General features: G+C 38.3%; 1 protein-coding gene and 1 non-coding gene across 11 annotated transcripts in view; one reads left to right on the forward strand and one right to left on the reverse strand.

Moving 5' to 3' along the window:
• Nucleotides 1-4,926: 4,926 nt before the first annotated feature.
• The window catches only part of CEP70 (centrosomal protein 70), an 87,909-nt gene continuing 70,913 nt past the window's right edge, over nucleotides 4,927-21,922 (reverse strand). For all 10 annotated transcript variants that reach the window (XM_032631590.1, XM_032631595.1, XM_032631592.1 and 7 more), the window contains 6 exons: nucleotides 11,431-11,601; nucleotides 9,606-9,752; nucleotides 9,262-9,430; nucleotides 8,985-9,099; nucleotides 7,915-7,994; nucleotides 4,927-5,626 (listed from right to left, as the gene is read on the reverse strand). In XM_032631590.1, coding sequence (XP_032487481.1) covers nucleotides 5,565-5,626; nucleotides 7,915-7,994; nucleotides 8,985-9,099; nucleotides 9,262-9,430; nucleotides 9,606-9,752; nucleotides 11,431-11,601 — 744 coding nt within the window. In that variant the 3' untranslated portion in view covers nucleotides 4,927-5,564. The remainder of the gene's footprint in view (nucleotides 5,627-7,914; nucleotides 7,995-8,984; nucleotides 9,100-9,261; nucleotides 9,431-9,605; nucleotides 9,753-11,430; nucleotides 11,602-21,922) is intronic.
• Nucleotides 16,755-16,861, forward strand: LOC116753742. The gene has a single exon (XR_004349842.1). It is a non-coding gene; the product is annotated as a U6 spliceosomal RNA (small nuclear RNA).

The raw sequence follows: 21,922 nt of genomic DNA on the forward strand, positions 1-21,922 counted from the left end.
AGTAGGTAACTACCATTACTAGTTAGCCGTTCTTGTTTTAAATTTTTCCTGTTGGGCTACCTGTGCAATGTAGTTTCTATCTCCTGACCTTGACTAAGTGTATATTAAAAATTTTAAGATAACCAATAAAATAGAGTAACAATAGAAAAATCAACAGAGCTGAAATATAAAACTTCCAAATCAGTAGTGAAGAAGAAAAAAAAATAAAGAAATTCAATACCCCCCAAAAAAATAGGAAAGAAAAAAGTAGCATAGAAAAATATAATAGAAAATACAAAAGAAGATAGGCAAAAGACTTCTAAATATATTTGTAATCACAATAAACCCACTATTAAAACCTGCAAGGGGGTCAAATTCCATGAAAATAAAAAGTACAGCTATATGCTATTTACAAGAGGTTCACTTCAAACACACAGAAGTGTTGAAAATAAAAGGATGAAAAAGATATACTCAAGGGTAGTTTAGATTTGTTTATAGTAATGGTAGCAAACATCATATTTAATGGTGAAACATTAAATGCTTTCCTTTTGAAATCTGGAATAAGAAAGGGCTGCTTGCTATCACCACTTCTACTCAGCCCTGTATTGTGGCATATGTAGTTGGGCAAGAAAAAACAGGTATATCTGACCAAAACTGTTGTTATATACAAATGATATGATCATGAGCATAAAAATCCAAAATAATCTAAAGATATACTGCTAGAGTTAATCAGAGAGTTTCTAGCAAGACTGCTAACTGCAAAGTTAATATTTAAAAATCAACTGTAGTTCTCTGTTCCTGAAATAGTTGGAAAATGAAATTTTAAAAAGATAATTTATAAATGTATAAAAGATCAAATACTATGAATACATCCAACAATAATCCCTACAGGAAAATTATGAAACTTTATTAGAAATGTTAAAGGGAATCTAACCAGATGGAGAGCTATGTTGTATTTGGAGTTTGAAGACCCAACATTACAGATGCTGATTTTCCTCACTGATCGTATCTTTAATGAAAAAAAACCTCAATATGTAGTGTGTGTGCGTGTGTGTGTGTAACTTGATAATCTGATTCAACACACATGGAAACATAAAGGGTGGGAGGCCATCAACTGGATACCAAAGTTTATTTTAAAGTTAAAATAATGAAAACAGTGGGGTACTAGTGCAGGGAGCGACAACTGGACCAAAAGAATAGAAAAGAGAGTCCAGTAACAGACCCATTCACACACAGATATTCAATTCATGACAGAGGTAGCACTATGAGCAGAGGGGAAATCGATTTTTCAATAAATGGTGCTGAGATAACTGGGTATCTATGATGGAAAATGTAAAAATGGTCCTTTACTTATACCACATTCAAAAAATCAAACAACTGCAGGTATATTAGACTAAGTGTGAAAGGCAAAAGTGTACAGCTATAAGATAATATAAGAGAATAACTTTACACTTGTGACTAGAGAAAGGTTTCATAAGACACTTAGAGCACTAACTATAAATCTCTACATCTTTAACTATACTCTCTATATTAAAATTAAGTTTGTCAGTTCATAAAAAGAAACTAGAGGAAAATGGAAAGAGGACATAGAATGGAAGAAGACATTTGCAACACATATAACTGTCAAATGGCTCATGTCCAGAATATATAAATAACTCTTACAAGTCAGTAGGAAAAGACCGACTGTCCAATAGAAAAGTGAACCAAAGATACATACAAGCACTTCAAAAAATAAATACAAATGGCCAATAAACAAAGGAAAAGATGTTTAACTTCATTAGTAATCAGGAAAATAAACATTAAAACCACACTAAGAGCTCTACACACTATACTGGCAAAAATAAAAAATCTGACTTACCCAAAATTGGTCCAGATATGGAAAAATGGGAACTCTCATACATTAATGGTGGGAATATAAATTGGTACAACCACTTTGGAAAAGAGTTTGGCATTTTCTTCTAAAGTTGAAATATACATTCTCCATCAAAGTTGCACACTATACAACCCCAGAGGCTCCATTCACATGGTTAGATGTGTTTTACTCTAGGACCCAGCAATTTTATTTCTTGGATATTGCTTCTAGAAAACCTGCACACAAGCGAACGAGGATGCACATACAAGAATGTTCACAGGGGCTTCCCTGGTGGCGCAGTGGTTGAGAGTCCGCCTGCCGATGCAGGGGACGCGGGTTCGTTCCCTGGTCCGGGAGGATCCCACATGCTGCGGAGCGGCTGGGCCCGTGAGCCATGGCCGCTGAGCCTGCGCGTCCGGAGCCTGTGCTCCGCAATGGGAGAGACCACAACAGTGAGAGGCCTGCATACCGAAAAAAAAAAAAAAAAAAAGAATGTTCACAGCAGTAGCTCACAACAGCCAAGAACTAGAAACAACCTAAATGCCAATCTCTAGTAGAACAGACAAATGGATTATGGAACATTCATAGAGGAATACTAGACACCAATGAAAACAAATGACCTAGACCTACACACAACAACATAGATGAACAGTACAAACAATGTTGAACAAAAGAATTAAAAAGAACATATACAATATGATTCCATTTTTATAAAGTTCAAAAATAGGCAAAACTAAACTATCTTGGTTTAGGCGTACACACAAAACTGGCAAAACTATTTAAAAAAACAAGTAAGTGATTAACATAAGTCAGGCTAATGGGGGAAGACACATATGGTATGTGGGGGAGGCCTTTTGGAGTGCTGGTGAATGTTCTGTTTCTTGATTGTTGCATGGGTGTTCACTTTATAATCATTCATTATACTTGACATTTATGGTTTTTATCATACTTAGCATATGTGTTATATTTATAACACACAAAAAAGATTAGTGAAATAGGACTTCCCTGGTGGCACAGTGGTTAAGAATCATCCTGCCAATGCAGGGGACACGGGTTTGAGCCCTGGTCTGGGAGGATCCCACATGCCGCGGAGCAACTATACATGTATGTCAACTATACATAAATAAAACTGTAAATAATCAAGAGCTAAACAATGGTTGCAGTACTTATATTTTAAATAATTAAAACTGGATAAAAGTAGACCTGATAGAGAGGGCCTAATGTTCTTCCTACTAGCAGCACTGTCCCTTCTCAGTGGCCCTCCAAAAAAACTCCTAGGCCTCTGAGGAAGAGTTTGAAAACCTCTGTTTTAAACTAAGAGTTAACCACAGGCTCTTAAACTAGCTGACAAAATTTAGATGAACATAATTTTAAAATTATATTTCTTCCATGCAAATCAAAACTATAATGAGGTACCACCTCACACCAGTCAGAATGGCCACCATTAAAAAGTCTACAGGGCTTCCCTGGTGGCCCAGTGGCTGAGAGTCCACCTGCCGATGCAGGGGACGTGGGTTCATGTCCCGGTCCAGGAAGATCCTGCATGCCGTGGAGCGGCTGGGCCCGTTAGCCATGGCCACTGAGCCTACGCGTCCGGAGCCTGTGCTCCATAACGGGAGAGGCCACATCAGTGAGAGGCCCGTGTACCACAAAAAAAAAGTCTACAAATAACATGCTGGAGAGGGTGTGGAGAAAAGGGAACCCTCCTACACCGTTGGTGGGAATGTAAATTGGTGCAGCCACTATGGAGAACAGTATGGAGATTCCTTAAAAAACTAAAATTTTGCCATACGATCCAGCAATCCCACTCCTAGGCATATATACAGAGAAGATGATAATTCTAAAAGATACATGCACCCCAATGTTCATAGCAGCACTATCTACAATAGCCAAGACATGGAAGCAACCTAAGTGTCCACTGACAGATGAATGGGTAAAGAAGATGTTACATACACACACACACACACACACACACACACACACACACACACACACACAATGGAATACTACTCAGCCATAAAAAGAATGAAATAATGACATTTGCAGCAACATGGATAGACTTAGAGATTATCATATTAAGTGAAGTAAGTCAGACAAAGATAAATATGGCATCACTTATATGTGGAATCTAAAATATGACACAAATGAACTTATTAAAGAACAGACTCATAGACATAGAAAACAAACTTACAGTTACCAGAGGGGAAAGGGGGTAGGGGAGGGATAAGTTAAGAGTTTGAGATTAGCAGATACAAACTACTATATATAAAATAGATAAACAACAAGGTCTTACTGTATAGCACAAGGAACTATATTCAATGTCATATAATAAACCATAATGGAAAAGAATATGAAAAAGAATATGTGTGTGTGTATATGTGTATATATATATACACACACACATATATATATCTATAACTGAATCATTTTGCTGTACATCAGAAACTAACAAAACATTGTAAATTAACTATACTTCTATTAACTATTAACTATACTTGACATTTACTCTCTGCATTCCACTATGCTGCTTCTTGGAAATTCTTTCCAATATTCTACATGGCAATGAACAAGAATAACTGAGAAGTCTCCCAGGCCCGTTACTTATAAAAGTGGGGGGCTTCCCTGGTGGCGCAGTGGTTGAGAGTTCGCCTGCCGATGCAGGGGACACGGATTCGTGCCCCGGTCCGGGAAGATCCCACATGCCGCAGAGCGGCTGGGCCCGTGAGCCATGGCCACTGAGCCTGCCCGTCCAGAGCCCGTGCTCCGCAATGGGAGAGGCCACAACAGTGAGAGGCCTGCGTACCGCAAAAAAAAAAAAAAAAAAAAAAAAAAAGTGGGGGTAGGGGGTGAGGGAGCAGTAACCAAAAGTGGCCCGTACTCACGGATGTGAAGCCAAACACCTGTCCTTTAAGAAAATCAGAATGAATATGGAGAACAGAGGGTAAGTAGAAAGCATCAAGAAAGCTACTCTTATGTAAAACGCAGCAAAGGTGAACCAGGAAGGGTGCCCAAGGAAGGCTCAGCCTAGTAAGAGAATACGACTCATTATTGGTGAGGAATACAAGTAAGTCACTGAGAACATTTACGTTTGGAAATTCATTACAAAAATTTTATTTAAGATTTCATGCCCTTATAAAAAGTACATCACATCAAGATAGCAAAAAGGATACTTTATGAGAGACTCACATCCACTCATCTATTTTACCTCATAATTCATTTCCTACCCTAACACGATAAAAACTTTTTTCCTTCTTCCTTTTGTTCCTTCTGCTCTGAAAGGGCAAGTGTCATGAGGGATATCTTAATAGAATGTGCCATTTCCTTGCCAGGAAAGCAACAGCTTCCTGCTGGCTGGACTAAAGAGAGCCACTGGCATTCCTTGTTCCCAGGCCAAAAAACTCTGAACTTAAATGCAACGTTTCTATTACTTGCACTCTCTCCCTGAGTTTCTCTCTTACACACTGTACTTTAAAACAATCTTACATTTTAAGCACTCAAGAATTGCTTAAGAAATGATTAAAGGATCTAAAGTTAATTTAGTAATTAAACTTAGCAATGTTTTCTATAAAAGAATCTCAAAGTTAATAAAAATTATATGGATGGAGAAGGACCCAACAGAAAGAAGGGGGTGAATTCTGAGAGTATATACATTTTATAACCCTTGTCTAAGATCAATCCTACAAAATATTTAGAATGTTAAGAATGCAATTTACACAGTAAAAATGATTTGTTTTCAGGATGAAAGTATTTTTAATTTCCTTACTGCAGGTACAATGGCATCCAAGTCATCAATTTCTGTAATAGAAAAACAACAATAATAAAAGAATAGCTTTATCCACTGTTAGGCTCAGATGAAATGAGAATCTCTATTCAGAGGCAAACTTCAGACACAAAGGCAACATCACTAGTGCTTTCATGCACATGAAACTTTTCTCCAATAGTGGTGATGAGTGTATCACTGATTCAGACACAGATGCTTCACAGGGCAAAAAAAAGGGTAAAAGCTACCACACACCTACAAAAGCACCCTCTGACTCTGATATTAATCTCATTAGCAGTGTGCTCTTATTAACAGATCCTACCATCAACATTTATGATATTATGTTACTGCCTCTTTAACTACATGGGTGAGCCTACATGGTGAAATCCCCAGTAGAGGCACTCTCTCTCATGGGCCCCCATCTAAGGACTTAGGGATTTCTTCTCTTGGAACACAGTCCTGTCCTAAATCTATGATAAAGATTTCTCATTAGTAGGATGGCTCTTAGGTCTACCTTTTAGGATGAAGCCTATCTACCTAACAAAAGGTGTGAGGTGTCTCAGAGTAAAATCTCAGATGCAGTGTATTATAGAGCTTAGCCTGGTCCAGCCTACAAGATAGTTCAGGTTCTTCTCTGCCAGATTCCTTCCGAATTTGACTTCTCTTCCTAAGACTATCTTCTTCCAACCAGCCTAAGTTAGAATTCACCATCTGGAAGCTCCTAGCCACTAAGGAAGGTCCTTTCTCTGATTATGTAGACTCCAGCCCTACTTAAGGTAAGCCCCAGTGGCAGGTTCTCTAAATTCTCACCACTTTTTTCTAGATTATTCTGCTAGTTCACTGTTCATAAACTCACTTCCTTTACATAAAACATGATTCCTTGGATTCCCATCTCTCTCTCCCTCCATGTTTAGCTGGATTTTGATTGTTCTTCCTTTAGCCAAAACACATGACCCAAGCTGTTTAAGCTCCTGACTTCAGTCAGAATCCTTATCTGAATCCACTTATCAAAATATAGGAAAGGAAAAAAATATGAGCAAATCTACAGCAGAGAATTTGGTTCACATCTTACATTGTGGTAAGGTACAAAGGTCAAGTTATTCCCTGACCCGCATTCTAAAATCACACCTGTTGAATTGAAGCAAATGATCCTACATGAACCATGCTGAGTATCCTATCTGAGGGGAAGTTTCTATAGAAGGATTCTGAAATAAGTGTTGCTAGCACACCTATTAAAATGTTTATTAATGACAAGAAACTCATTGTTTAATTGCTACGCCAAAGCAAGTAAAATCATATTATTGCAGGAAACAAGGCTCTTTGAGATACAAGGCAACACATTTATACAATTCCACATCTCAAGTTAAACTTTCAAATTACATTTTCCCAAACAACAACAAAAAAAAAACAAAAACAAAAAAACACTTTCAATTTCAAATAAGCTATATGGAAAAAAAAAGAATTCATTAATAAATAAATCACTTTAACCTTTTTAAAAAGTGGGGGTTTTTTTGGCCACACTGCGCAGCTTGCGGGATTTTTGTTCCCCTGCCAGGGATTGAACTTGCACCCTCGGCAGTGAAAGCCCAGAGTCCTAATGACCACTGGACCGCCAGGGAATTCCCTAAACAGTGTTCTTAACAGTAAGATAAATTATTTTTATAGCCACATATAATCACACTTAAAGAGAACTGGGTTTCTATTTTGCCTATGATTCCTAAGCTAATTACATTTTTTTTCCCTTTAAGAGATATTACTACTGACGAATCCCTCAATCTGACCAAGAGTGTAAAATGTAACTTTTCCCTTCAACAGATTTATAAATTTATCTCCTTTCCACAGATGTTTACTTTATATTACTTCTCATCACCTTAGAAGGAAATTTAATTTGTATATCTAAAAAACACAGTAAGTAGGAACTATCTTTAAAAAAAAAGAGAGAGAAGAAAAAGAAGGAGAAGGAGGAAGAAGCAAAAATAAGACACCTTCCAAGATCATAAATTCTGAGGACATTTCTCATTAGCCAATGACAGAGTCAAGGTTACACTGGGCCTAGCCAGAGTAATGTCATTTCTCATTTTAAGGTCCTAAAACAAAGGCAGCCCCCAGCTCCTTAAAGGATATATGTTTCTCTGTTCTGCAGACTAATCCCAACCAACTTTAACTGCAAGTTAGAAGTTTGTTTCCAGAACTGTTAGTGGTTTCCAGACACTTTCTATAACTCTGGGTAAAAACACTAATACAGTGACTAAGGAGCACCGTTTCCTCAAACCCACTGACATCTTGAGACTCAAAATTTAACCACCAACAACAAAGATCTTACCTAAGATTTCAAGTAGATCATTAGTAAATGCCTGAAATGCTGGGAAGAATTCCTCATGTTCTTCCAATTTGTTGATAATGCTTTAAAAAAAAATGCAGTTTACACTGAATTTCCAACTTGCATCTCACTAGACATAGAACATTTCAAAATGGAAAGAAATTGTCCTGCTAATTTAAATATAAGTTTAATGATCATTTACTGCAATCCATTCTTTTTCAGCTCTTTGTTCATCTAGTAACACTTTTCTAAAAAAAAAATCTATTATCAGTGTAATCATCTGTTCTAAAGTTAAATCTATATAACATTCCTAATATAGGAATTTTCTATTTAGCTTGAGGATTCTTAAGAGACCATGCTTTTATAACGTTTTCTAAAAAGAATTGGCTTTTATATCCTGTATTCTATTAAACATTAAGAATAAGTATCAGTAATCAGTAAAACTGTGGGAAGGAGAAAAAGACCAATAGTGAGACATACATTCCTTTTAAAAGCATTAAGTATCAGAAAACTCAAGGGTCAGGTAAGGGTTCTTGGAAAACTTGCAGAACATATGTTGAAGTATAAAATCTGGGGAAGGAGGGAAGAAGAGTATAGCTATAACATTTTGATATTTTAAAAAAACATTAGGTTTTATGTCAGAGATGCCTAGCTTTTTAAAAAAATCCTTAACATCTTCTTATCAAATAATACACATACTCTTAGTGATTATTTAGTGATCAGTGATTGATGGTAATGTACTAAAAATTGGACTTATACATTCTGAATTCACATAAAGTTGCTAATAAAGTATGAATTTCTCCATATATAATTTGGAAACAAGCTTATAGCAATAATGCTGGAGTCCTGACCCACCCTATGTAAACCTATAGGCCCTAGAGTCTACTTTTATCTTGAAAATACTTGACATTCTCTCCATCCCTAAGGTGTGAGATTATTTTAGATTGTCAAGTTATTTTAAAAAATGCTATTCCAAACAGGAAAGGTAAATAACTTATGAAGTTTTGGAAGTCTTTAATTTTACCACTCCAAACATTCTGGATGGTACTTTGCAACCTTTTCAAAATAAATACCTTTGGAGGTCTTCAGGTCCCAATACCTGCATAACCTGTATATTCACATCTTCATTAACCAGCCTACACAATTTTCCAACTGTGCTCACCAGCACACACAATGAAGATGAACTATCTGCAAAAGAGAAATAAAAGGATAGGATATTTTAAAAGAGAGTTTTCAAAATCATTAAATCAAACACTTTATGCTTCAGTTAGCCTTGATTTTTTAACTACTTTTTGTTGATTTATTAAAAATAATTCTTAAATGGGGGGCCAAAAAACAAAGGGTCATCACCTAGTTCTAAGAGTTCCTGGAGGTTTCTCACAGCATTGTTCACTTCTCCAAGCCTAGTATAAACTTCATTCATTCGGGGATAGACTCCAGTTAAAGAAGGCACATCAAATAATTTTTGGAAGTGAGAAACAATAGCTCGCAAAATTTGAAAGTCTGGCATATTGCTGTCCTGCCCAAAAGAGAGGAAGAAAAAGATAGTTTACATCTTAAAATTATTCCAAATCTTTAATAAAAACTTTCAAAAGAGAAATAAAGTTCTAGTAGAATATCTATATCCATATTAGTTTCTAAGATAAAGAGTACATTAAAATGTGAACATTTATGTAAGTATTAGGTAGTATTACCTTTTCCTTATTTTCCACTTCTTCTAACATGGTATCTACTATAAACAACAGATCTTCAACTTTGACACCTTCATTTTCATCCTGCTTCTTTAAATTATGCCAAGGCACCAGTTCTGCAGATAGTATTTTCAAGGACTTATACAAATCCTTTACGAAAGAAACAATATGCTATTACTGATTTTTTAAGTTTTCATAATAATGCTAATAAAATATAATTATCCAAGCAGGTTTAATATATATATTAACCATCATCATTATTTTTTTAAAAAATACCATTATCAGTTTAGAAAAAGTCTGTTAAATTAGTTTTCTCCAGGCCTTACATATATATATATGTTGATTATCTGGAATCTGGATGTTTAAAGTAATTCACATACCATAAAATTCATCCTCTTTAAATGTGCAATTCAGTAGTTTCGACTTATTTACAGAGATGTGCAATCATCACCACTATCCAACTCTAGAACATTTTCATGACTCCAAAAAGAAACCCTGTATCCATTTACAGTCATTCCCCATTCTCTCCTGCTCTCAGCCCTTGGGTAACTACTAATCTACTTTCTGTTTCTATGGATTTGCCTATTCTGAGCATTTCATTAAAAAAAAATGGAATCATATAATAAGCGGCCTTTTGTGACAGGCTTTTTTCACTTAGGATATTTTCAAGATTCATCCATGTTATAGTATGTATCTCCAGGAAAGTTTTTAATTCGAAAGGACGCCTGAAGTAATTCGACTTGATTTTGATGACAGCCTACTTAGTTTTCCTGGCCTAGATATGTTGTCCTAATCTATTTAAAACTGTGCACAAGGGCTTCCCTGGTGGCGCAGTGGTTGGGAGTCCGCCTGCCGGTGCGGGGGACATGGGTTCGTGCCCCGGTCTGGGAGGATCCCACATGCCGCGGAGCGGCTGGGTCCGTGAGCCATGGCCGCTGAGCCTGCGCGTCCGGAGCCTGTGCTTCGCAACGGGAGAGGCCACAACAGTGAGAGGCCCGCCTACCGGAAAAAAAAAAAAACAAAAAACTGTGCACAAGAGGCCAGGCTCCTGGAATTTTAGAAGTCTAAGACTGGTCAATCTATAAACAAATATTTACTGAACATCTACTATGTGCACGGCACAGTGCTTGGCCCTTTAGAACAATGCCATCCAGAAGGAATGTAATGTGTGTCACAGTAATATTGTCTAGTAGCCACATTTAAAAAAGTAAAAAGAAGGAGGTGACAATTTTAATAATATATTTAACCCAATATATCCAAAATATTATCATTTAACAGATAATCAATATTTTAACTATTTTTCTCCATAAGTCTTCTAAATCCAGTGTGTATTTTTATACTTGCAGCACATCTCAGTTGGGACTAGTCACATTTCAAGAGATCAAAAGCTACTTGTGGCTTAGTGGTTATTGTATTAGACAGTGCAACTCTAGAATACAGAAAGAAATACAGGAAATTCTTACTTTTCTCAACTTCTTATTTTAGTCCTCCACTTATTTAACACTCTCCAATTAATACCCAGACCTCACATATTAATATCTTTAATCTTTCATTTGGTAAGAAGGCAGTTATCTATTTTAGCAATTCAAGGCAACACAATTCAGTGCCAAATAAATGTATTAAACAATAAGTGCCACCAGAATTTGAAAAAAAGTCAGGAAGTCAGAGCATAATGATACTTTCATTAACCAACGTAAGGTGCAATTATAAAGAAAAAGTCTATGGTAAAAGCACACCAAATATAAAACTTTGCTTGAGAATAGAAGTATATAAAGCCCATGGACTCCTACAGATTTTTAAAGCCTGTAAAGAATATTCAACCCCTTACCTTTAAGGAAGCCAGCTGATCTGCCCACATTTCTATTATAGGAACAAGATGCTCAAATCCACAATCTTGAACAAGATCTTTATTAAAATGTTGGGCTCCTCCTTTGCTCTGTTTATAAATTATTACTGGAGCTCTTGGATTGTGAATAATTGAATTGATGCTCCTTAATACCTTTAAAAAAGACAGTGTTTTTAGTTGAAATGTTTATCACAGTCCTATCAAAGTGATATATGTTAAAGGAGTGCTTTACATATCAATGTAACATCATTACCGAGTTAGAGATTCATTGGACAGGATTCACCAAAACAAGTGTCTTTCAAAGGACTGTACAGAACAAGTGAGTGAAAAATGCTGTGTTATTTTTCTTTTCTTCCCATAGAAAGCTACAGGTCTCCTGAGAATTTGATTTCTGATGCTTATTAACAAGCAGTTTTGTTGTTGCTGTTGTTTGGTTTAGAACATGCCTTTCAAAGTTTTGCTTCTATTATATTTAAACCCTACTTTGAATTCCATTTTAATGGAAAAAAATAATTAATTCGCCTTCATTAAATTATTAATGAGCACAGGAACATAGTCTTTCTTCTCCCTCTGCCTCACACCAAAGATTAAGGAGGGCAGCAGAATTCCTAAAAGAAATCAGGGAGCTGATATTAGCTGAGTGCCAGAAGGTCATAGCAGAATTCCCTTCCATGAGGGTGGCAGTGAACCAAGGGGGATTACATACATGTCTAGCAGTATGTATCCATACCTCGTAGTAGATTGTTAGCAAAAATTACTGCAATTATTACTCTTCCTTACATCCTCTCCCCTTGGCAGTATGACACTGCAGGTTCTCCCATCAAGAGGTAGAGTATTTCCTGCTCCTTGAATCTGGGGTAATCTTGGGCCTTGCTTTGGCATACAGAAAAGGAAGTTATGGTGTGCCAGCTTGAAGCCCAAGACTCAAGGGGCCTTGATTATTTCTGCTCTCTCCTGTTGAGCTCTGCTGCCACATGGACCAGCCCAGGCTAGATGGTGAATGATGAAAGACACATAACCCAGTCAACCCAATCACTCTAATACAACTCCAGAGCCACTTAGCTGACTTGTACCAGATTGCAGATGCATGAGGGAGCCCAGCTGCAATCAACAGAACTGCCCAGCTGTCCGAGCACCGTAATATTAAAGGGGTGTTATTTTAAGTCACTAAGTTTTAGAAAGGTTTGTTACACAGCAAAAATAAACTGATACGTATATAAAGTCAAAGATAGAATAGAGCAAGGAGAGGAGGCAGCAACAAGTCTGCCCTTTTACTTCTTCTGGTATGGTAAGAATATACCCTGTGACCTAGTGGACACTTTGGAAGACAGTCAAGCTTTGCTTTCATGGAAAAAAAAAAAAAAGCTACCTATAGCTGGAGGACCCTAAGGGAGTGTCACTTGAACAAGAGGAAGAGAGGAATTCATAAGAGATCAGCTGGAAAATGCATTGCCCACAGAATGAATGGTACATTGCCAAGGTCCCTAGTTGGTAGGGAGGAAATAACTGCACATACACACACACACACACACACACATTCCGTGATAGAGAAAAACAGGCAGTATTTGGTCATTAGCCACACAAAGGGTACCAGTGCTAGATTATACCAGCACCAGTCAAGAAAGATTCTACCCTTTTGCTTTGTGTTCTCACTCAACATTCACCCTCACTGACAACCTGGAAGAAGCTAGATATGCAGAGGACTAGGAGCGAAGGGGAGCAATGAGAATAAAGAAACAGATCACACCCACTTGCCACACTGCTTATTTGGAGAAGCATAGGTCAGACATGAGATAAAGTAAGCATAAGGTAGAAGCCTTGAACTGGATGAGAGACTGAAGTTTTGACTGAGATTTGAATGACATTTTCTCCCAATTTTTCAACAAGGAAATTTTGAAACATACAGAAAATAAAAAGAATATAAACAATAAATACTATATTATATAGTCAGTGTTCACCAGAAACAGAACCAATAGGATGTGTATGTGTGTGTGCAAATGTCTGTGTATTTATTTATTATAAGGAATTGGCTCACACAATTATAGGAGCTGACAAGTCCTGAGATCTGCAGTCAGCAATTGCTGAGATCTGCAGTCAGCAATGCAACAATGCTGCAGTTAGCCAATGGCATAGTTCTAGTCTGAATTCCCACAAGCTTGAGACCAAGGAAGAGCCAATGTTTCAGTTCAACATTTGAAAGCTGGAAAAAAAATTGATGTCCCAGCTCAAAGGCAGTCAGGCAGGCAGAAAGTTCCTTCTTCCTCAGCCTTTTTGGTCTACTCAGGCCTTCAGGTGACTTGATGAGACCCAGCCACCACGAGGAGGGCACTCTGCTTTACCCAGTCCACCATTTCAAATGTTACTCTCCTCCAGAAACACCCTCACAGACACACCCAGAACAAGGCTTGACCAAATTATCTGGGCACCCTCTGGCCTAGTCAAGCTGACACATAAAATTAACCATCACAAGTCTACCCCTTGTCAACTTGGCACCCATACACTTTGCCTTAAACTATACTTAATCTCCAAATAAAGACAATAACAAGATCATGGATCACCTAATATGATACAACTGTGCTGTGTACAACCAAAAATGTACTAACCCCTTTGCCAGAAGAGGAGGTAAAGTCCTAAAGTGAGGATTACTCTTCTCCTTGATATGCTGTAACTTAAAAACTATGATATAAAAATAACAATACTCAAATATGCTGACATAGTCATTATATGATAAGAGAATAAGAGCAGGAAAAGAACAAAGATATTTGCAATATATATATGTATTTACAAATATATACATACACCCATGTGAACATATTCATAACCAAATAAGGAGGAAATACACATGATAATTATAATCCTCATTTCTATAAGTCATCATATGGTCACAGCTGGTATTTATCACTACTTTCTTCCATTACCTTTTTTTTTTTATTATGTTTGCCTTCAGCAAGCACCTCAGCTGGTCCTGGTCCTTCACTTGCTGGGGTAATCCAAATCTTCATTCCTGAAGGGTCTGGGCCATTAGTAGTTCTGCCTAGACCAGGTTGTTGGAGTTTTCCATTGACCTTTATCACAAGGCATGGCAATACTAAGAGATGCCCTAAGGGATGGCCTGTATTCGAGACATTCTCTTCCTTTCCTTCCTTGTGGAGTGGTAGTACACTGCTCAAAGTTCTGCCCAGTGGGAGGATTTCCCTTCACTACTTTCCTTCAGGGATGTCCCAGACAGAAGCTGTAGTGTTGCAGTTGTCTACTTTAATGTGGTCCCTACAGATTATGCAGAGCCACCTGTAAATCAGGCCTAGGTCTCCCCTTCTTATGTCAATTGATCATAGGGAACTCCCCATGAGGCCACAGGTGCAGGCTGGGGGAGAGAAGGTAGTGCAGCAAGAGTGGGAAACCGCAGGCATTTGGCCACTGCTTCATGTAATTTATTGTGCCTTCAGGGCCCGCTCAGGCCCAATTTCACATGTACCACCTTCATTTGATGACAGAGTGCTGCTGTGCTCACCCAATTTTATGGCTTGGTGGGTCAGATGACACCCAGCTCATGACGGGTAATTCAGATCACATGGTAACTTTGTGGCCCACCGTTAAGCCTTCTACTCAGGCCCCGCAGCAGGCCAAGAGTTATTACTTAAAAGGAAAGTAGTTATTTGCAGAGGATGACAGGATTTTTCTCCAAAATCCTAAGAGCCTGACTTATGATTCACCTACAGCGGCCACCAAAGGCTCCAAGCAGCATCCCTACCTGCCATGACAGTCTAAGCCCCATCAGATCTGCTGGATCCTGTGGCCTGAAAGGCAGAGCAGCTTGCATGGCAGCCTGGACCGATGCAGAGCCTTCTCTTGTTCTGGGCCCCACTCAAAACTAGTGCCTTTTCAGATCACTCAGTAAATGGGTTGGAGTAACACATCACATGAGGAATATGTTACCTCCAAAATCCTAAGAGGCCTACTAGGTGCTGTGCCAGGTTTTTGGTTGTAAGAGGTGCCAGAGCAATAACTTATCCTTTACCTTAAAGGGAGATCTTGACATGCCCACACCACTTGAGCCCTAGAAGTTTCACTGAAGTAGAAGGCCCCTGAATTTTTGTTACATTTCTTTCCCATCCTTTAACATGCAAATGTCTTACCAATAAGTTGCTACTTCTTGCTCAGTAGGTCCAATCAGCATAACATCATCAATGTAATTGGCCAGTGTGATATCTTATAGAAGGGAAAGGTGAACAAGATCCTTGTCAACTAAATTATGATATAGGGCTGGAGAGCTGATATACCCCTAAGGCATGACAGTGAAGGTATATTATTGGCTTTGCCAGTTTAAGCAAACCACTAGTGGTGGTCCTTATTGACAGGTATGGAGAAAAAAGATTTTCTCATATCATTCAGAAACATTCTCAGAAAAACCCAGAATAATGTTTGACCAAATATCTGGGCACCCTGTAGCCCAGTCAAGTTGATACATAAAATGAACCATCACAAACACCCATATAATCACTACCTAGATTCAATAATTGTTAACATTTTGCCATATTTGCTCACTCTATCTATATTTTGAGCTGAACCATTTGAAGAAACTGCAGACATGATAACACTTCACTCTCATACATACTTAAGCATGCATCTCTTAAAAGTAGGCATATCCTTCTACAAAGTCATAATGCCATTATTATAAATAAGAAAATTAACAATAATTTCCCCCCACACACACCTACAGTCAGTATTTGACAAAGAAGGCAAAATACACAATGGAGGAAAAAAAGTCTCTTCAGCAAGTGGTGCTGGGAAAGCTGGACAGCTGCATGTAAATCAATGAAGTTAGAACACTCCATCATACCAGAAACAAAAAATAAACTCAAAGTGGCTTAAAGACTTAAATATAAGACAGGACACCATAAGACTCCTAGAAGAGAACATAGGCAAAACATTCTCTGACATAAATTGTAGCAATGTTTTATTAGGTCAGTCTCCCAAGGCAATAGAAAAATAAAAGCAAAAATTAACAAATGGGACCTAATCAACTTATAAGATTTTGCACAGCAAAAGAAACCATAAGCAAAATGTACAACCTATGTACTGAGGGAAAATATTTGCCAATAATGTGACCGACAAGGGCTTAATTTCCAAAATATACAAACAGCTCGTACAACTGAATAACAAAAAAGCAAACAACCCAATCAAAAAATGGGCAGAAGACCTAAATAGACATTTTTCCAAAGAAGACATACAGATGGCCAATAGGCACATGAAAAGATGCTCAATACTGCTAACTGTTAGAGAAATGCAAATCAAAACTACAATGAGTGCTCGCTTCGGCAGCACATATACTAAAACTGGAACGGCACAGAGAAGATTAGCATGGACCCTGTGCAAGGATGACAAGCAAATTCGTGAAGCGTTCCATATTTTTTTGTTATAAAGCAGAAACTAACACACCATTGTAAAGCAATTATACTCCAATAAAGATGTTTAAAAAAAAGAACTACAATAAGGTACCACCTCATGCTGGTCAGAATGGCCATCATTAAAATCTACAAATAACAAATGTTGGAGAGGGTATGGAGGAAAGGGAACCTTCCTACACTGTTGGTGGGAATGTAAGGTGGTGCAGCTACTGTGGAAAACAGTATGAAGGTTCCACAGAAAACTAAAAATAGAGTTACCACATGATCCAGCAATCCCACTCTTGGGCATATATCCTGAGAAAACTATAATTCAAAAAGACACAGGCACCCCAATGTTCACAGCAGCACTATTTACAACAGCCAAGACATGGAAACAACCTAAATGTCCATCGACAGGTGAATGGATAAAGAAGACATGGTACATATATATACACAATGGAATACTACTCAGCCATAAAAAAAGAATGAAATAATACCATTCGCAGCAACATGGATGGACCTAGAGATTATCATACTAAGTGAAGTAAGTCAGACAGAAAAGACAAATATCATATGATATCACTTATATGTGGAAGCTAAAATATGATATAAATAAATGTGTTTACAAAACAGAAACAGACTCACAAACATACAAAACAAACTTACAGTTATCAAAGGGGAAAGTTGGGGGAGGGATAAACAAGGAGTTTCAGATTACCAGATACAAATTACTACATATAAAACAGATAAACAACAAGGCTGTACCGTATAGTACAGGGTACGGTACTATATTCAATATCTTGTAATAACCTATAATAAAAAAGAATATATATGGATATATACGTAACTGAATAACTTTGCGGTACAACAGAAACTTAACGCATTATAATCAACTACACTTCAAGAAAAAATAATAAAAATAAAATAAAAACCCAATAATTCCCTAACATCATCAATGCTTGGACTGAAGTTTAAATATACTGATATGTATAATATGTGACTATAACCCCCTTGCCAAAAGCTTTGAGTTCTACTTTATATATTATTCAAGAACGGGAAAGGGAGACTCAAAACAACCACTTTAAAGAGAAAAGAGTTGGGGCTTCCCTGGTGGTGCAGTGGTTGAGAATCTGCATGCCGATGCAGGGGACACATGGTTCCATCCCCGGTCCGGGAAGATCCCACATGCTGTGGAGCAACTAAGCCCGTACGCTACAACTACTGAGCCGGCGCCCTAGAGCCCATGAGCCACAACTACTGAGCCCGCGTGTCACAACTACTGAAACCCGCATGCTTAGAGCCTGTGCTCTGCAACAAAGAGAAGGCACCACAATGAGAAGCCTGCACACCGCAATGAAGAGTAGCCCCCACTCGCCACAACTAGAGAAAGCCCACGTGTAACAACGAAGACCCAACGCAGCCAAAAATAAATTTAAAAAATACTTCAAAAATAAACAGAGAGAAGAGTAAAGCCATTTCCTTTGTTTCCACCATCAAGCCCAGGCGATTTGATAAATAAAAATAAAAATAAATAAAAAACGAGTAATTCCCTAATATCAGGGAATTATAAAGTATAAAGACAACATACCATTTTCATACTGAATTTTTGTCCCTACTCATACTTCAAGTTACAATTCACAGGTCTCCTGGTAATATGATTTGAGATGTTTATTTTGGAGCTTTTTTATTATTTATTTAGTTAGTTCAACAGAGTGTATTCAACGTTTCACTTCTATTTAAACACATTCCAGGGCTTCCCTGGTGGCGCAGTTGTTAAGAAGCCACCTGCCAATGCAGGGGACACAGGTTTGAGCCCTGGTCCGGGAAGATCCCACATGCCGCAGAGCAACTAAGCCCATGCGCCACAACTACTGAGCCCGCGCTCTACATTTACTGAAGCCCATGCACCTAGAGCCCATGCTCTGCAACAAGAGAAGCCACCACAATGAGAAGCCTGTGCACTGCAACGAAGAGTAGCCCCCGCTAGTCACAACTAGAGAAAGCCTGCACACAGCAACAAAGACCCAACACAACCAAAAAAAAAGACCCTAAACACATCCCTTTAATGGAAAAATTAATTAATTCCCCTCCACGGAATTATTATTGACAACCGAGTATATTCTTCTTTTATTTTTGGGGGGGGGCAGTGCTGAAGTATTAAAGGATAGCTTTATTACTTTGCCAGGCAATGGGGTCATACTGGACTTCTGCCTCGAAAACCTATGTGTCCTAATCCAGGAGGATTTTTTCTTTTTAATCTTTTTTTATTTTTTTAACACCGTTATTGGAGTATAATTGCTTTACAATGTTGTGTTAGTTTCTGCTGCACAACACAGTGAATCAGCTTTACATATAAATATATCCCCATATCTCCTCCCTCTTGCATCTCCCTCCCACTCTCCCAATCTCACCCCTCTAGGTGGACACAAAGCACCGAGCTGATCTCCCTGTGCTATGCAGCTGCTTTCCAGTAGCTATCTATTTTACATTTGGTAGTGTATATATGTCAATGCTACTCTCTCACTTAGTCCCAGCTTCCCCTTCCCCCTCTCCATGTCCTCAAGTCCATTCTCTACATCTCCATCTTTATTCCTGTCCTGCCCCTAGGTTCATGAGAACCATTCTTTTTTAGATTTCATATATATATGTTAGCATACGGTATTTATTTTTCTCTTTCTGACTTACTTCACTCTGTATAACAGACAGACTCTAGGTCCATCCACATCACTACAAATAACTCAATTTCGTTTCTTTTTATGGCTGAATAATATTCCATTGTATATATGTGCCACATCTTCCTTATCCATTCATCTGTCGATGGACACATAGGTTGCTTACACGTCCCGGCAACTGTAAACAGTGCTTCAATGAATATTGTGATACATTTTTTTTTTTTTTTTTTTTTTTTTGCAGTACACGGGCCTCTCACTGTTGTGGCCTCTCCCGTTGCGGAGCACAGGCTCCAGATGTGCAGGCTCAGCGGCCATGGCTCAAGGGCCCAGCCGCTCCACGGCATGTGGGATCTTCCCGGACCGGGGCACGAACCCGTGTCCCCTGCATTGGCAGGTGGACTCTCAACCACTGCACCACCAGGGAAGCCCACATGTCTTTTTGAATTATGGTTTTCTCAGGGAATATGCCCAGTAGTAGAATTGCTGGGTCATATGGTAGTTCTATTTTTATTTTGAGGAACCTCCATACTGTTCTCCATAGTGGCTGTATCAGTTTACATTCCCACCAACAGTGCAAGAGGGTTCCCTTTTCTCCACACCATCTCCAGCATTTATTGTTTGTAGGCTTTTTGATGATGGCCATTCTGACTGGTGTGAGGTGATAGGTCATTGTGGTTTTGATTTGCCTTTCTCTAATGATTAGTGATGTTGAGCATCCTTTCATTTGTTTGTTGGCAATCTGTGTATCTTCTCTGCAGAAATGTCTATTGAGGTCTTCCACCCACATTTGGACTGGGCTGTTGTTTTGATACTGAGCTGCATGAGCTGCTTGTATATTTTGGAGATTAATCCTTTGTCAGTTGCTTCATTTACAAATATTTTCTCCCATTCTGAGGGTTGTCTTTTGGTCTTGTTTATGGTTTCCTTTGCTGAGCCAAAGTTTTTAAGTTTCATTAGGTCCCATTTGTTTATTTTTGTTTTTATTTACATTTCTCTAGGAGGTGGGTCAAAAAGGATCTTGCTGTGATTTATCTCATAGACTGTTCGGCCAATGTTTTCCTCTAAGAGTTTGATAGTGTCTGGCCTTACATTTAGGTGTTTAAACCATTTTGAGTTTATTTTTGTGTACGGTGTTAGGAAGTGTTCTAATTTCATTCTTTTACATGTAGCTGTCCAGTTTTCTCAGCACCACTTATTGAAGAGGCTGTCTTTTCTCCATTGTATATTCTTGCCTCCTTTATCAAACATAAGCTGACCATATGTGCATAGGTTTATCTCTGGGCTTTCTATCCTGTTCCATTGATCTATATGTCTGTTTTTGTGCCAGTACCATACTGTCTTGATTACTGTCACTCTGTAGTATAGTCTAAAGTCAGGGAGCCTGATTCCTCCAGCTCTGTTTTTCTTTCTCATGATTGCTTTGGGGGACTTCCCTGGTGACACAGTGGTTAAGAATCGGCCTCCCAATGCAGGGGGCATGGGTTCGAGCCCCGGTGTGGGAAGATCCCACATGCTGCAGAGCAACTAAGCCCGTGCTCCAAAACTACTGAGCCTGAACTCTAGCACCCACAAACCACAACTACTGAGCCCATGTGCCACAACTACCGAAGCCACACTGCACAACTTCTGAAGCCCGTGCACATAGAGCCTGTGCTCCGCAACAAGAGAAGCCACTGCAATGAAAAGCCCACGCACCACAAAAAAGAGTAGCCCTCGCTCACCACAACTAGAGAAAGCCCGCACCCAGCAATGAAGACTCAACACTGCCATAAATAAATAAATTTATAAAGAAGAAGAAAAAGATTGCTTTGGCTACTTGGGGTCTTTTGTGTTTCCACACAAACTAAAATTTTTTCTTCTAGTTCTGTGAAAAATGCCATTGGTAGTTTGATAGGGATTGCACTGAATCTGCAGATTGCTTTGGGTAATATAGTCATTTTCACAATATTGATTCTTCCAATCCAAGAACATAGAATATCTCTCCATCTGTTTGTATCTTTAGTTTCTTTCATCAGTGCCTTATAGTTTTCTGCATACAGGCCTTTTGTCTCCTTAGGTAGGTTTATTCCTAGGTATTTTATTCTTTTTGTTGCAGTGGTAAATGGGAGTGTTTCCTCATTTTCTCCTTCAGATTTTTTGTCGTTAGTTTATAGGAATGCAACAGATTTCTGTGCATTAATTTTGTATCCTGCTACTTTACCAAATTCATTGATAGCTCTAGTAGTTTTCTGGTAGCATCTTTAGGATTCTCTATGTATAGTATGTCATCTGTAAAGTGACAGTTTTGCTTCTTTTCCGATTTCAATTCCTTTTATGTCTTTTTCTTCTCTGACTGCCATAGTTAAAACTGCCAAAACTATGTTGAATAATAGTGGTGAGAGTGGGCAACCTTGTCTTGTTCCTGATCTTAGAGGA

This window comes from Phocoena sinus, chromosome 4 (genome assembly GCF_008692025.1).
Source record: "Phocoena sinus isolate mPhoSin1 chromosome 4, mPhoSin1.pri, whole genome shotgun sequence".
Lineage (NCBI taxonomy): Eukaryota > Metazoa > Chordata > Mammalia > Artiodactyla > Phocoenidae > Phocoena > Phocoena sinus.